This window comes from Panthera leo, chromosome B2 (assembly GCF_018350215.1).
Source record: "Panthera leo isolate Ple1 chromosome B2, P.leo_Ple1_pat1.1, whole genome shotgun sequence".
Classification (NCBI taxonomy): Eukaryota; Metazoa; Chordata; class Mammalia; order Carnivora; family Felidae; genus Panthera; species Panthera leo.
The window spans coordinates 112,465,684-112,478,165 of record NC_056683.1 but is presented as its reverse complement, the minus strand read 5'-3'; the positions used below and the strand labels follow the sequence as shown (position 1 = coordinate 112,478,165).

General features: G+C 39.0%; 1 protein-coding gene across 1 annotated transcript; it reads left to right on the top strand.

Moving 5' to 3' along the window:
- The first annotated feature begins 10,359 nt into the window (after positions 1–10,359).
- LOC122220753 (60S acidic ribosomal protein P1-like) lies at positions 10,360–10,797 on the top strand. Its single transcript, XM_042940412.1, has one exon. The coding sequence runs from the start codon at positions 10,360–10,362 to the stop codon at positions 10,795–10,797; it is 438 nt and encodes a 145-aa protein (XP_042796346.1).
- Positions 10,798–12,482: the final 1,685 nt, after the last annotated feature.

Sequence of the window (12,482 nt, the reverse complement as noted above, 5' to 3'; positions counted from 1 at the left end):
TCCTACTGGGATTGTGAGGCTCACATGACACACTCTTTGAGGCCGCCATCATCATTCCAAGCACTTAGTGCCTGATACACGTTTGCTTCCTTTCTCTTGTCTATGAATAGGGTGTGGGCATTGGCTCAGGTGCTCAGGTCCTACAGCAGCATATTATTCTCAGACCCATCTGACACGAACACCTGATATTAACTATTTCAGACTTAGTTGTGAAATCGTATGAAATTCCACTTTCTTAAAATCAGCATTAATTTATTCAACATGGATATCTCTTAGACTCTGTGCTAAGCTCTGGAGATATCAATGAAGCACAACCCTCATCCTAAAGCAGTTATGAGTTTAGGGGAAAGTCCAGCATGTAACAAGGATTACTTGGAGTCAATCAGGCAAAGAGGATGGCAGGTGAAAAAGGTATTGGGGGGTCATTTTTAATAAGGACACTGAATAATTCAGATGGAGGTGGCTCAAGTAACATACCTGAAAAATATATTGCTCTTAAATATATTCATTCTAGAAGTCTAATTTTTACGAATAACGATGTCCCTTATAGTTGACTACAAAAATTAAGCCTGCTTTATCACCTTGTCTTATTATGTACTCTTATTTTTTTTTTCTGTAACCTCCAATCCTATTTACCAAGAAAACCACACTTTCTCCCACACCTTTTCCAATCATCACATCTAATGAATACAAGCACTCAAATAATTAACTTCACTTAGCTCTCTCAAAAGTGTAGATCTCTATGGGCATGTCTCCCAAGCCACCAAGATTGTGTTGAAGTCTCTGCGCATTATAAACACATATGTGTAAAATCACTGATTTAGAGGCACATGGATACATGCCTGGTCTCAACTGCATATAGGTGTCCAGTGTTCATTTAGATGTATCCAGCTTAATAAGGAACAAGCCTTAAGTGGGCCCATGGTCATTGTGTAATACTGGAACATGCTTTTGCTTGTGTTTACGATTATAATGGCTTGTGGGTTCAGGTTGTATTTATATAGCACTGTAACAAACAAGGTGAAAAATAAAAAAAAGTTCAACTAACGGGCTAATTGTGTGACCTTCATCGTATATTGATGATTTTATTATTTTCTAACTTGGCCAAATGAGTGAAGTATTTTAGTGGATGACAAGGACAGACAAGTGCTGGGCAAGTGTTCCATCTGATGTATGTTATTTTTGTTACAGCTTAACTTCTTGAAGATCTGTTTTATACAAAACCAGTGTGTGTACTGGCACAAGGCTTGGTATTTACTTTTACCAAAACGTAAAACTCCACATGCAGATTGAGACACCTGGCTCTGCAGCATCCAGGCTCATTTACAATACAATTGTGCCTTCTACCAAGGTTGGTATTGCTGGTGCAGCAACATTCGTGTTCATTGTTTTGATTTGTCGTAATGTCTGGCTGAAGAGTAAGTACTATATTCCTACAAGATAGAGTCAATTGCTGGCTTCTCACAATAATTTTTTTCCCCCATTTGAAGTGGCCTGTGTGAGAGGCAGATGGCTAAGTGATTCCATTACGCATGGCATCTCACACATCTTAACCAATTAGAAAAGGCTGTAGAGAATTACATGGAATTAATCCCATCCAGAAGGTCTAGGGACAGCCTCATCTACTCAAACTCTAGTTACTTGGTTTACAATGTCACAAGAGCCCCTTGATGGGATTAAAGCTGTGTATCTCTGGGCAGTTTGTCTATTATTTCTTGTGAACAGTGTGTGGGGGTGGTGGGGGGGCTACAACTGTGTCAGCATTTGTTGGGGGTTAACAGTAAGCTCTCACATTCATTTTATTCAATCTGCCAAGCCGTGAGGCCCTTTGAAAATGTCCACTTCTTTCATACTTGTAAAAACCATGCCATTTAGTTGACTTCTTTTGGCTTTTTTAAGTGTTTGTTTTGAAGTTTCATTTATACAGGAAATAGACATAATCACCAATAAATTTAACTTTAATAACTGAGACCCTGGGAGCCTTTCCTGGTTGGCAAAAAATTCCCTACATGCTGCAAATCCTCCTTATGGGATATCCTATTTCTTATCTGGAGTTGAAAGTCGGGATTAATCCAGATGATTAAGAAAATCTTTCTAAAAGATACCCTGCATCCTCTTTAAAATTAAACTCTCCTTGGAAGTTTCCTTTCTTTTCTTACTAAAATCATAATGTCAATGATAAAAGTAAAAGTACATCACAGGAATTTTGGTATTTTCCATAGGTATGTTTAAAACTCAAAGACAGTGGGATCCTCCCAATTTACTATTCCACAAAAAATGACATTAGAATATAATTTTGAATCTAATTATTAATAATTGATATTAATTTGACAATGTATGCAATATACTAAAGAAGTTGCAAGTGTATATAAAGAAAAGCTTTTGATTCTTTCATTTAAGTTATCCATTTGAAAAGCTCCCACATCATATATACCATATATATGTGTTTCAGTGAATACACACACACACACACACACACACACACACACTTCGTCTTCTTTGTAAATTCCTAAAGCCAGACACCCTCCAGCAGATAGTGTTACTGAAGGTTTCTGTCCCTTCCTCTTTGCTTTCCAAGGCATGGAACTCACACTCTCCTTCTCAAACAGGCAGATATGCTATAAAAAGTAACATCAACCATGGGAAATATAAAGGGAGAAGGGATATGCCATTAACAGGGATAAACATCTTCCGTTATGCAAATCTGCAAGATCCCTTTAAGCACAGAACTGCTCCTTGTCCCCACTGTGGGCCCTCTTTACTGTCCAGGGACCTATGAATGGGGTCTTTCCCTCTTAAGTGACCCACCATGAGAGGCTTAGATAAGGCACAAAGTTGCCCTTACTAGACTTCAATCCCCCATCTCTGCAACAAAGTGGGAAAGTTATACTTTTGTTAGCACTCTATCAAGGAAAAAAAAAATAAGGAAAACATCCACTGAACAAAGCCTACTTTGTGTGCCGAGAAACCCTGATCTTTGACTATTGTGTCTAGTCTTGTTTATGCAAGAAATGATTTTTCAGTATTTTAGCAAAATTATCAGCAGGGAAATTTTAATATTCTATATGTTTATTTGGTTAGTACACTCTCCAATATCTAGAGGAAGAAAACATTCAAAAAAATTTCTTTAAACAGAGGAAAGAATCAAATGTTCATTTCTGAATAAGAAAGCTCTCACTGCGAAATGCCCCGATACAGTAAGAAATGCACTTTACGCCAAACTTTAAGAAACTTACTCTATACATAGGATGTGTGGATATGTTCTGTGTTTATACTTTTTTATCATACAGTTTATGTATAGTTTAGTTTATATATTTAAATATATATTTAAATATATAAAATATTTATATATTTAATACATATATTTAAATATATATATTTATATATACAGTTTATATATTTATGAAATATTATTATCTCAAGTCTTTTATGTGTGAACAAGTGCGACTATGAGACTCAATGGCTTTCTCTGACTAACCCAAAAGCCCAAGTAGGCTTTAAATTATATGTAGTGCTTTCAGCATGTGACAGAGGCAGGAAATTGAGGGAGAGGTAGAGAACGCCAAAGACAGAAGTGGGTTTAGAGATTCCATGGCCCAGGTTCTGAATCTCAGTTCCACACTTCACTCATTAATAGACCCTAGTAAATATTATTTTGTTTTGATTTTTGAGCTATGATGCTAGGATAATAACATCTCCCTTACAGACCTGCAGGTACTCATGTAAAAACCTCCATTGTAAAAGGAGGCATGAGAAACAAGCTTTGAAAGTGGTTGGTTAAGTACCAGAGGTAGGTAACTGCAGAATGGCTTGGTTTTCTTTCTATCTCCCCCGGAGAGGACAAGGAGTCTTGAAAAGACCTTTGCTCTATTACGCCAGTGAATTTTCAAACTAGAGTCTGTTACCCACTCAACAAGTATTTATTACTGACTCTAGGCAAGGCGGTATGTCAGATATTAGAAGAATTCTGGAAAATGATTCAGGAAGCGTCAAATGTTTGATCTGAATTTTATTCGAAAAAAGAATAGAAATGGCATGCATGTTCAATATGCTGGATATCAGGCTGACTCTTGATAGCACTGGTGTTGTAACTCGTGTACTCAGGTTAACTCGTTTTTGTGTAGAGTCAGAATATAGCTTCTCCTGCCTTCTCTGAAAATATTTTTACTTCTAAATGTGCCATTGATTAGGAATGTAATGGTGCTTAAATGTTCCTTTAAAAAATTCAGGCCCACTCATGTGTACTCATGTAAAACTGTACAAGCACACGACTGTGTTACATGAATGCTGGGTTCGGTTACATGAATACTGGGCTCGATAAATGCCAGGTCAGGCCTGGGGATCTGCCCAGAATCTGCTCTGTTCACTATGTAACTACACAGCTATGCAAAAACAAATGACAAGCTACCTTGTTCAAAACAGTTCTTAAGTTGTAATTTTGAGTGCTTCTCTTCTGGCTTTTATATTTTTGAGAAGGAATGAACAGTTACTAACATATTCCTGATGATACAGTTTTTTACAATAAATATTTCCATCCACTTTTTCAGAGACTATGTTGAGATTGCAAGGGGAGCTATGCAAGAGTGTCGGCCTTTGCAAAGACTTCTACAGCTGAATTAGGATTTTTCTCAGTACTGTGCAACCAAAACAAAGTACAGCAAAAAATGAAATACTGAGGCTGATTTCAAATTATTTTCTAAATCAAAACACTGGTTGTGCTTAATGATGGATTTGATAATAAGCCAATGTTGTAAATTAATTACATAGAAGAAATACACTAGTAGAATAATGTTTTGCCTGTTTCTATGCTGGGGTATTAAGTGCTCTTAAACAAGTACGGAAACCATGGCTTGAGGTATGACTTTCTCCAAAAGGAAGGCCATAGCAAGACAGCAGCAGAAGTAGTATAGGAGCTCTGTTTAAGGCAGTGCTGTTTTCCTTGTTTCTGGAGAAAAATGTAAATGTAACCCCCAGACCTGTAGTTTGCATGGTAACACAGACACAAGTGTTCTATGACACAAGTGAATGTCGAATAAAGTTTGAGTGAGATGGTCTCAATCATATTTTACCCATTTTGTGTATAACATCCCTTTTGTAAAGGCATTATCAAATTGCATGCATCTCTTCCCCCAGACTCAGAACCATCTGAGGATCTGCCCAGAATCTGCTCTGTTCACTATGTAACTACACAGCTATGCAAAAACAAATGACAAGCTACCTTGTTCGATACAGTTCTTAAGTTGTAATTTTGAGTGCTTCTCTTCTGGCTTTTATATTTATGAGAAGGAATGAACAGTTACTAACATATTCCTGATGATACCGTTTTTTACAATATCATCCTCTCTGGACAAGGCTCATGTGGATTCTTCTGGTTCTGTAGGGCTTATTTCTCCTTTCACTGAAATGTCAATTCGTGCTTAATTCTTTAAAAATCACAAGAAACATCACGTGGATATTCAAAAATGAAGATCACAAGCTTTATAAATATTCCCATGAGAACGTTTCCCTGCTGTGGTCAATATTTAGAGTCGCGTACATCCACAGTGTCCATCGTTATTCTATTGAGACCAAGGAGTAAATATCACTTCCTGTTTCCAGATCTTACAAGCTGAGAGGAAGGAAGGAAGAAATAGGGAGCAACCTGTTGGCTGCTGAAGCTGATGCTTCCCTTAAATAAGGATTGGATGGAAGCTATATGTTGCCTCGAAAAGCTTTTGTGCATTTGGGGGTGGGGTAAGGGTATTAGAAAAGCCTGTATTAGTGTAGTGCCCTGCATGGGTAATGATGTTCAGTTATTACCCCATTTACAGTCTTAATAGTTTAAATGTTGACCTTTATATTGGTGATGATTTACAGTTACTTTTTGATCTGTTGCACCTATACTAGACAATTAAATAGATGCAAATTTCCAACTAGGAACTAGGGATATATTTTGTTTTATCTTATTCTCTAGGACATTAGTGTGATAAAACTGTCTTCCTACTTGCCTATTCCTTAATACTGGTTGCCTGTTTCCTTTGATCCTCTTGGTCCAGTGAGGTCAAGTCATATGCCTCTCCTGAAATCTGTTTGCAGGTTAGCACTGGTGGTATCAGCCTTGCTGATGCTACTTTTCATTTCTCAATCTCTGGCTTTGTCTAGTGCTCCTTCTATTGCTTTCTCTACTGCTCTTTAGGACTTGTTCTACATTTTTGTTCATTTTCTGTTTCTAAGACTACTCCCTTCTGTACTTTTGCATCCATGTCCATAGGTTTTCAATAGGACTCTCGTGTATAGAACCCAAATAACCGCATATAAATTCTGCCATTTTTCATTTTGGAACTATGCCCCGCCTCCAAGACTAGGTTAAGATGAACAATAGATCACCTCTCTCAGAACTAGAATAGTCCTAGGGTGCCTGGGTGGCTCAGCTGGTTAAGCATCTGACTTTTGGGTTCGGCTTAGATCATGATCTCATGGTTTCCTGAGTTTGAGCTCTGCATCAGACTCTGCACTGGCAGTGCAGAGTCTGCTTGGGATTCTCTCTCCCTCTCTCTCTGCCCCTCCCCCACTTGCCCTATCTTTGTCTCTATGAAAATAAATAAATAAACTTAAAAGAAAAAGAATTGGAATAGTCCCTATTGGTCACCACACAGCTCGACTGAACATGAGCTAGTTACTAAACAGTGGAAAGATCCTTGATCATCCAGTCTCTCTCATCCTTCATATGAGACACTTTAAACAAAAGACACTCAGAGCTAATCATCTGAAAATCCTGCCAATGTAAAAATAAGCAAAACTTCAAAAACGTGTTAAAACAGGTGGAAAGGGATGTATGCTTATGCTTAACTCAATATACATTTGAAATCATTGTTTTCCTTTTACAAAATAATTATGTGGGGGCAAGAGTAGCCTAGAGGTTAGATTTGGTCTGAGTTCTTGAGGTATAAGCATGAATGTGTTCTCGAGCAAGTCACTCCTTGCATTTATTTCCCTAACTCTACAATGGAAATAATGCCTCCATCCTGAGGGTCCTGGGGCTTACTGTCAGAGAAGTGCTTTGGAATCCACCGCTGAAAGGCGCTCAGCAAGTTCAAAGCACTAATACTAAGAAAGGTTTATCATATTTATAAACCAGTAAATCCCTCCCACGGGTGTAAAATGATTCTTACTAATTTTATTCCCTACACAGACCAGAAGAAAAGCTTCAGATTCTTCGATACCATCAACTTAACACAGTGCTCCAGCTGTGTCCAGGCACAAAACCCTTCCCATCCTCTTTTGATTTGCCCCACGCGCTGAGCCCAAGACAAAAGAACGCACTACTCGCAAGTGTGACTCATGTGAAAATTGAAACTGCATGCTCCATTTTATTAAGGGCCTTGCTTTCTTTCAGTGGGTTAGAATAATTGGGAATAAAGATAAACACTGTAAAATAAACATGAACACGGAGTCCAATAAAGTCGGTTTGAATCAGCTGCTCCCCAGCAAACCTAGTGGACAAGTGGGGAAACTGCAAGAGGCAAAAAGCTATTGATCCCAATGCATCACTTCACTAGGTGCTTCATTTAAATACATGATTTGAATTAATAGAAACAATGTCTAATTATAAGACACATGATAATTGTAATAATCAGGGTTTATTCAAGAGAAGAGGGAGCCTAGAAGAGAAGAGGGCACCTGGCCAGCAGCATGGATGGATGGCAGAAAGGTTGAAGGCCCAACAGAAGTGATGTTAACTATCGCAGGTTATAAAGGGAGAAAAGAAGAAAGATCCAGACATTCAGTGTGTGCCAAGTGTGCCAGGCATCACGCTAAGCACCTTACGTGCACCGTGTCTTGTAATCCTAATAATGAATTTGCAAGATAGGCATTACGATTACTTTTATTGAAGCTGACACCTTGGGTCATTTTTCCAGGTACTAAATAATAGAATAAGAAAACTGTCTGGTTTCATATGACTCCCACTCGCACTGTTGGTACCACATCCTGGCACCATTTTAGAAAACAACTCTGTTGATTCTGAAAACTATTGTTAGGTTTTTCATTATGATTTGTCACTAAGCACACTAAAATACTGTTAGTTTCCATCTTGGCTTAGTGTATCTCTTTCACCTCTCTGTGGCAATATTCCCTTTTTTTCAACAATATTTGGATTGAAAGCCTGTTTTTTCAATAACTATATTGAGTTATGTTTTAAATATGTTATTGGTAGTGAAAATACACACGTCAGGTCTAATGATTGGTATTTCCCTTCTGTCCTGATTTATTGATAAGGGTGGAGAGGCATTGAGATGAATTTGAGAATTTTCAAGAAATCTTGGCAAAAGGTGTAAGAAGAGAGAACAATTTTTTGAACACTTCTTTCAGGAAATTTGTTCCAAGTTGTGTACTAGGAAAGGAACACCGTAGTTCTGAGAAATCCCATGAGGAGAAACTAGTGTGTGGATTGCTCTGAAGAAACCAGCTCTTGTCCCAACTGTTTGTGCCCTTCAGTATCTGCCTCCAAAAAGTCTCTAGAAAGGAACTTGTGAGATTAGCTCAAAACTGTCCCCTGACCCACTAGTGCCTTGGCATTCTTTCTTTACTCCCCTCTCTCCACCGCTCTCTAGGTTACTTCTTTCTTCTCAAATCTTCAGTTTCAATTCCCTAGTAGCTTCTCTCTTGCCCTGGAGCCTGGGGCTAGGAATTGCCTTTGTTTCTTTACTAGACACTCACACTTTCAGCTGCTTTCAGGACAGCATCTGGGGTCTCTCTCTTCCATCTGAAAAACTAAAGGATGAACAAGGGCAGAGAGCCATAATGTTTCTTCTTCGGTGACCAAAGAGCACTGGGTTGCAATTCATCAAGGCCTGGGCAGGAGTGAGGCTCCCATACCTGGAAGTCCCTGTGGGGGCTTGATACTCATTAATTTAGACAAGTCTAAAACCAACAAGGAGGCTAGCCTTACCGTACCCAAGTGTGTAGTCCTTGCATGCACAGTGTTTTGAAGTAGCATTTGAATTGCACAGTCTTAAAGTGTCTTTTGCACTCTAAGATTCTAAGTATCTCTTTCACTGTAGAGAATGAGGTAAGAGAATGACAATTGAAGCTTGAACCCACTGCTTTTGAAACACAGCTTTGAGAAGATGGCCTGGTCTCTGGCACATGAAACTAGGTATCAGGAATATCTAGGAGACCCTGTGCTTAGGAGCTTGCTCTGCTGTTTTCGATTAAGATTTACTCCACATGGTGGAGCGCCTGGGTGGCTCATTCGGTTAAGAGTCTGACTCTTGACTTCAGCTCAGGCCATGATCTTGTGGTTTGTTGGTTCAGGCCCTGTGTCAGGCTCTGCATTGACAGTGAGGAGCCTGCTTGGGATTCTCTCTCTCTCCCTCTCTTTCTGCCCCTCCCCTGCTCGCTCTCTGTCTCTCAAAATAAATAAACTTTAAAAAAAAAAAGATTTATTCCATGTAGGTATTTCCAATGTCTCTCTGCTGTCTTTTCTTCTTACCACTTTTATTTTTCTAATCTTTGGATCTTAAAATTCTTCTTTTCTCACCCTCCCCATCTATTTTTATGCCTTTTGTTTCTTTCTATAATTAATCATCTTGAAGAAGAGCTTAAACTCATGAAGCAAAAGGTTTTCATCTATATCAGCCCTATACAATAGAACTTTTGGAGATGATGGAAATTTTCTGTATTTGCACTGTCCAATACAGAACTTGTTAGCCATATGTTGCTACTGAGGGCTTAAGTTGTGGGTAGGGTGGCACTAAACAGTGACAACACAGCAGAGACTGGGGAGAGAATTATAGAGAGGAACAAGGTAGAAAAAGGACTCCTTTAATTCTATGATTAAAGTCCCGGATTGCTTGCTCCCTACTCCTTACCCTGAAAAATGGCTCATGTGCATGAAACCTGCCAAAATAAACACAGCAAACACTTAGGAAACTGAAGTTGGTGCGCAATATCACATCTGCAGATTGGACTCTGAGAAGCACACAGGTGAGGGAGACCAAAATAACAGTACAAAGCTTTTGAAATTAAATTGACATTCAAACCACAGTCCACAAAATGGAGTCAAGACACGTTCAGGGTTGATTGCCTGCTAAAATATATGATTTAAAAAGAAACCTGATTCTTCTAACTCAATCCTCAAAATGTTAAGGAATCAATCCAAGTCCCAGAAAAACCATAACTCAAATGAGAAAAGACATGCAATGCCACGATTGCACAGAGGTTGGAGTTAAATGACAAGGTTGTCAAGCAACTGTCATGAAAATACTCCAACAAGAAATGCATGAAAGGGAAAATGAAACAAACAGCAATGGGAACTAATAGAAAACAATCAAACAGAAGACGTAAATTCTAACACATTGTGAATTACTTTGAAAGTAAATGGCTCAGCCCCTTTCCTCAGCTGCTGCTAAAGTGCTTGGTCCGACTGAGGAACCTTCACTTTATCCAGCAGCGCCCAATCTCCCCACCTCCGCCTCTGTCTGGGAGCTCGCGGGCATCTACTCGGGTCTCACCGTGCAGGATGATGAGGTGTCGGTCAAGGAGGATAAGATCAATGCTCTCATTAAAGCAGTGGGTGTAAATGTTGAATCTTTCTGGCCAGGCTTGTTTGCAAAGGCCCTGGCCCATGTCAACATCGTCAACATCAGGAGCCTTGTCCATAAGGTGGGGGCTGGTGGTTCTGTCCCAGCAGCTGGGCCTGCCCCCTCCACCACTGCTGCCCCAACTGAGGAGAAGAAAGTGGAAGCAAAGAAAGAAGAATCAGAGGAGTCTGATGATGATGTGGGCTTTAGTCTTTTGACTAAATCTCTTCTTTAACCTGTTCAATAAAAAGCTGAACTCTTATAAATAAATAAATAAATAAATAAATAAATAAATAAATGTAAATGGCTTCAACTCACCATAAAAGGCAGAGAATGGCAAAATGGATTCAAAAAATTATGATCCAACTATGGGCTGTCTAGAAGAAGCTCACTTCAAATCTAGGTATGATACAGGTAACTTAAAGTACAAGAATGGAAAAAGATATATTGTGCAAACATTAATCAAAAGAAAGCTGGAGTGCCTATATTAATATCAGACAAAGTAGACTGTGGAGCAAAGAAAATTAACAAAAAGTGGTATTACAAAATTATCAAAAGGGTCAATTACCTAAGAACACATAACACTCCTAAATATGTATGTTCTAAGCAGCAGAACCTGAAAAAACATGAAAGAAAAATTGCAAAACTGAAAGGGGAAATAGACAAACCCGTAACTAGAGCTAAGGCTTCTCTTAGTAATTGATAAACCACCAGCCAGACAATCAGCACAAAACCTGAACATGAATGTTCATAGAAGCTTTATTTGTAAATCAAAAACTGAGGATGGGTGGGAGGGAGGGGAGGGTGGGTGATGGGCATTGAGGGGGGCACCTGTTGGGATGAGCACTGGGTGTTGTATGGAAACCAATTTGACAATAAATTTCATATTAAAAAAAAAACCTGAGAGATGCCTGGGTGGCTCAGTCAGCTGGTCATCCAACTCTTGATTTCGGCTTGGGTCATGATCTCATGGGTTCATGGGATTGAGTCTGCCTCGGGCTGTGTGCTGACAGTCCAGGGCTTGCTTGGGATTCTTTCTTTCCTTCCCTTTCTGCCCCTCCCCTGTACATGTGCTCTCTCTCTCTCTCAAAAGAAATAAATAAACATTGAAAAAATTAAAAAAAAACACTTAGAACAACTTAAAAGTCTTTCAGTAGGTGGACGGATAAACAAATCATATTACATCCATTGCTACAGAATGAATGTGAACCCCCAGCTTTCAAATTCATATGTTAAATCCTAATGTCCAATGTGATGGTATTTGAAGGTGGAGACTTTAGAAAGTGATTAGGTCATGAGGGTGGAGTTCTCATGAATAGGAGTAATGCCCTTATAAAAGAGAACCCATAGAACTCTGTTACCCCTTGCAGCATGTGAGGACATGGCAAGAAGATGGTTGTCTATGGACCAGGAAGTGGGCTCTTGCCAGACACCCAATCTGTAGACACTTTGATCTTAGAATTTCCAGTCTCCAGAATTATAAGAAATATATTTCTGCTTTTTAATAAGCCATCCAGTCTATGGCATTTTGTTACAGCAGCCCAAATGGACTAAGATGTCCATACAATGGAATACTACTCAGTGATAAAAGAACCAAACTGCAACAGCATGTTGGATATCCATTATGCTGCATAATGAAAAGTCAATTATATTCACGTTACCTTCTCAAAATGACAGAATTATACTGATGAATGACAGATTAGTGTTTGCTAAGGGTTTGGGTTGGCAGGAGGGCAGGACTATGAAGGGATGGTGAAATGGTTGATGATGATCTTGATGATTATCATCGTTCTACAAATCTATATGCATGATAAAATGTCATAGAACTATACACCCCCCACGCCCGCCAAATGTGCATATTAAGACTGGTAACAACCCAAATAGTGTCTGTAGTTTAGTTAATAGTATCGCACCACCGTC

Excerpts from the sequence above, each read along its gene's own strand:
- LOC122220753 (XM_042940412.1), top strand. The coding sequence starts at position 10,360 with ATGGCTCAGCCCCTTTCCTCAGCTGCTGCTAAAGTGCTTGGTCCGACT.